Here is a 4,245-nt window from a genome sequence, read left to right on the forward strand (position 1 = left end):
AGATTTTTTTAATTGATATTTTGTTTATTTTTCATAAAATAAAAAGAGTGTCCAGGTCTACAAAAGAGACAAAAATGTTCCCAAAATCACTTTTTTAACCTTTTCCCTGGTTAAATAGAAATAATAAAAGCATAAATAAATGTAAGGCAGTGATTCTCAAACTTCTCACAATGAGTACCACCTCATGAAATATATAGCTCTTGTAGTACCACCCTTATGAGCGATATTAAAGTACAGTAGTATAGGCCCATTTACAGTGTTGGGAAGGTTACTTTTAAACTGTATTCCACTACAGATTACACAATACATCCCCTCGTATTGTTGCAGAGGAAAACACGAACACAGCGTACAGTCGAGTCTTAACAGCTTACCTACAGCTGGGCTCGTCAGGCTCTCTTCTTGGCTGCAGTGGTTATTATTATATTTACATGCTTCCAGCTCCTGTTTCTGATGGGTGACAGCTCGTACTTTTCCTTTTTCTCCCTCCTCGCTCACAGACACATAATGGTTATGGCGGTCCATTCTCCCTGCAGCACGGACTACACTGCCCATCAGGCTGCATGCTTTAGAGCTATGCCTGTAACACTCTGCCTTCATATTAAATCATTTTTTGAACAATAATTTCAAAAAAATATTTCCTCACGTCATTTTGCGGGCCACAAATAGAGTAGAGACACAGGCATTAGAGCCTCGTAATGTGTGTTTTGTTTGGGTTTCCACTGGCGTGGAATTACCAAAAATACAGAGGGCATAGTATAACACATGAAACAGGAAAAGACCATTTATTTCAGCAAAGTAACTGTATTCTAAATACCACCTTTTTAAACAGTAAGTGTAACTGAATACAGTTACTCATATTTTGTATTTTAAATACGCTGGTACATGTACTCCGTTACTCCCCAACACTGTCTATTTAACACCACATACAGTTTACACGAGACGATTTTATTTCTTATATGAATGTTACTTTTTTTAACTGTCATAAACAGGATGTGACAGGTGACAATAACAATAATAATAACTGTACTGCATTAAAACATTCACAGCAGGTGGTGCAGCAGTGGACTTCCAATCTTTAAGTGATGACCTGATAAACCTGCTTCTGGGGCCAAACTACTCTGCATTTATCAACGCTGTTGTGTTTTTCACATGTTTTAATTACTGCTCCCAGCGATTATCTCAGTTGTTCTCCTGACTGATGTTTGGTCCGTTTACAGCATCCTGCCATGCGATTGCATTGCACCATCAGGAACCCTCACCTTAACTTTTATTGAATGGAAAAAAGTTCATTCATCCTCCATCTTCACTGTGTTTATGTTATGCTAACATAGCTGTGTTGCTCACCACCTCATAGCACATTATTATATTTTCTCAGTCAGAACATGCTATATTTTTTAATCTTAAAAAACTTTGGAGGCTTCCCTTGTACTACTAGAGGACGCCCACATACCACAGTTTGAGAATCACTTTCCTACTGTGTCCTTGTGATAAGCTGAAAGAGGAGGCTTATCCATGTTTGTGATCAAACAGCTGATTCTAAACTAAGCCTTCAGATCAAACTGATTGATCAGCCATCAGCGGAGTCGGATCAATGGAGCTGCTTCTGTTCCTGATGTCCCCTGTTTGATCCTGGACCTGAACTCTCCCTGCAGAGGAGACACAACACAGTCAGACACACACACACACACACACACACACACACACAACAGACACACACACAAACACACAGACACACACACACCAACACACACACACACACACACACACACACACATCTTAGTGGAGCCATCTACTTGACATAATGTTTTCCCTAACCATCTATAAAGATTGACTAAATCTAACCATAACCTAACTTTAACCTTGCCCACATTTTGAGCCTCAAAAATGCAAGTCAAACTCGTGGGGTGTTCCCAAAAGAGACTGTTGGTCCCCACAAGGTACAGACAACAAGAGAAAACTTATATTTTCATACTGACCTTTGACCTTTAGCAGCACTGTGGTCTCTCTTGAAATGCTTCTTTCTTTGCTGCAGACATTACAGCTGTATTCTCCACTGTCTCTCTCTGTGGGCTGTTTCAGGGTCAGACTGAGGTCTCCAGTTTTCAGCAGGTCTTCATTCATCTTCGTTCGGTCTCTGTAAACCTGGTGCTGTTTGTGAGGCTGGTCAGAGCCGTTCTCATACACGTGGACATTGTGGTATTCAGTAATGTCTCCACACTACTTCAGCATCTCCAGGCAGGTTTTGTGTGGTTTTGAATGGCAGCTGTACAGACTCCGCCCCCTCCTCCACCTCCAACTGACACACTGAGAGGACAACAAACCATCATGAGCTGCACAGACAGAAGTGAATCTACAAGGCAGGTTTTTATTTGGTTAATGGTAATGGTTGAATAATGATTTTCAACCACAAAAACAGAAATATTTTCTGACATGCACACTCATACTGACTCGTCACTATCAGCAGCACCGTTTTCTTCCTCTTGATCCTCTTGTCCTTGACACTACAGATGTATTTTCCCGTGTCTCTGTCTGAGGGTTTCTTCAGGGTCAGACTGAGGTCTCCAGTCATCTGTGAGTTTGCTTCCATCCTCGTTCGTTCTCTGTAGACCTGGTGCTGTTTGTCTCGCTGGTCAGAGCCCTTCTCATATTTGTGGACCGTAATTGGTGGTTCAGGTTCATAGCGCCACCACTCCACTTCAGCACTGGACAGGTTACCTGTGGTATTGAAAGGCAGCTGGACAGACTCCGCCCCCTCCTCCACCTCCACCCGACACACTGAAAGAACAAGGTCAGTGAGGTCTTTACTGAACCTTACAATATAAAACTCATTGAAGCGACTGTGAACTGACACTACAAACAAAATGTAATTTAAAATATACAGGTGGTAATAATCAGGGGCAAGATTTGTCTACTCAGTCAAAGGAGCTTGCAAAGAAAAGCGTCTGGACTTCTTTAAGTTGCTTGAAGACGTTTCACCTCTCATCCGAGAAGCTTCTTCAGTTCTAAGGTCAAATGGTGGAGAGTCCCAGATATAAACCTAGTGGGAGTTTCCCCCCACAGAGGGACAAAAGGACCCCCTGATGATCCTCTAATCGCCTGAGCCAAGGTGTGAAACTGGGTGTGGGTCCCAATCAGCCAGAGTTTCGGGTGAGTTCATTGTGAAACCTGGCCCCACCTTATCATGTGATTTCCTGAGGTCAGATGGCCCAGGATGTGAGTGGGCGTTAAGGCGTCTGGGGAGGGATCTCAAAACTGGATTATAGATGGCAGAGAGTTGGTGTCGTAAACCCCGCCTCTGTTCAAGAGTTTTGAGACCTTCCCAGACGCTCCTGCTACTGAGAGTGCCTCAGGAGCAGCAGCAACACCAACATTGTACCCATCAGGTAAAGCATAGGCTACCTTCAGGCTGTAGAAAAAGCTCTCCTAAATCTAACATGCAATGGTGTTTGCTGTAGTGAGTGCTTGTGACAGGAGAACTGAAAGCAGCTGAAACCTATGTTGTGAACCAAATATGTGACTGTGGAGTTAAAAATAAAACAAGTTGGGATCCTTAAATACTCTGTCAGTCTTACTTGATAAGCAAAGCTGTTATTTGGTTTCTTACCTTTGACCTGAACCTTTATTTGTTTCTTCATGAGGATGTTTCCCTCCCACTCAAATCATGCCAGAGGCTTTTATTTTGAAGAACGATCAAGAGAAATAAACAATTGCAACACATTTAGATGAGCTGGCAAAGTCTCTCGACAGATATTTTCCTACAAGAGAGTCATATCCAGCATGGGTGAGACAGCTGTTCACGTTTGCAGTTGAGACAGCAGATGTCGATGATGAATACCTTGATGAAATCATTGAAGTTCAGCAGAGCCAGGTTCAACAGCAACTCTTCAGAACAACAACGCTCTCAACGTTTTGGTGTCGACAAATGGATGAGTATGTAGTTATTGCTGAGAAAGCCCTGGATTTTTTTTATACCATTTGTTACAACATATCTTTGCGAGCAATCCCTGCAAGGATGCTGGACATAAAAACGAAGAAGAGGAACAGACTTTGCTGTGAAAATGACATGAGAGTGGCGCTTGCCAAGGTGAAGCCACGCATATCTGAACTGGTCTCTCAAAGGCAACAGCAGAAGTCACACTGATTCGCAGTATGTACATTTGTATGTAATTTGCTGTAAGTTCGTGCATTGTGTTGGTTTTGTTCTTTGAACAAGGTGATGTTCGTGCACGGGTCATTTTGTGCACC

At 42.5% G+C, this 4,245-nt stretch overlaps 1 protein-coding gene across 1 annotated transcript in view; it reads right to left on the reverse strand.

Moving 5' to 3' along the window:
* Positions 1–2,340: 2,340 nt before the first annotated feature.
* Positions 2,341–4,245, reverse strand: part of LOC121813140 — a gene marked incomplete at its 5' end in the record, with an annotated part of 4,465 nt that continues 2,560 nt past the window's right edge. Inside the window, 1 exon segment of the mRNA XM_042216669.1 lies at positions 2,341–2,775. Within this exon segment, the coding sequence (XP_042072603.1) occupies positions 2,366–2,775 (410 nt within the window). The 3' untranslated portion in view covers positions 2,341–2,365.

Source organism: Haplochromis burtoni, unplaced genomic scaffold, assembly GCF_018398535.1.
Source record: "Haplochromis burtoni strain Fernald_Lab_line unplaced genomic scaffold, NCSU_Asbu1 Contig_1183, whole genome shotgun sequence".
NCBI lineage: Eukaryota > Metazoa > Chordata > Actinopteri > Cichliformes > Cichlidae > Haplochromis > Haplochromis burtoni.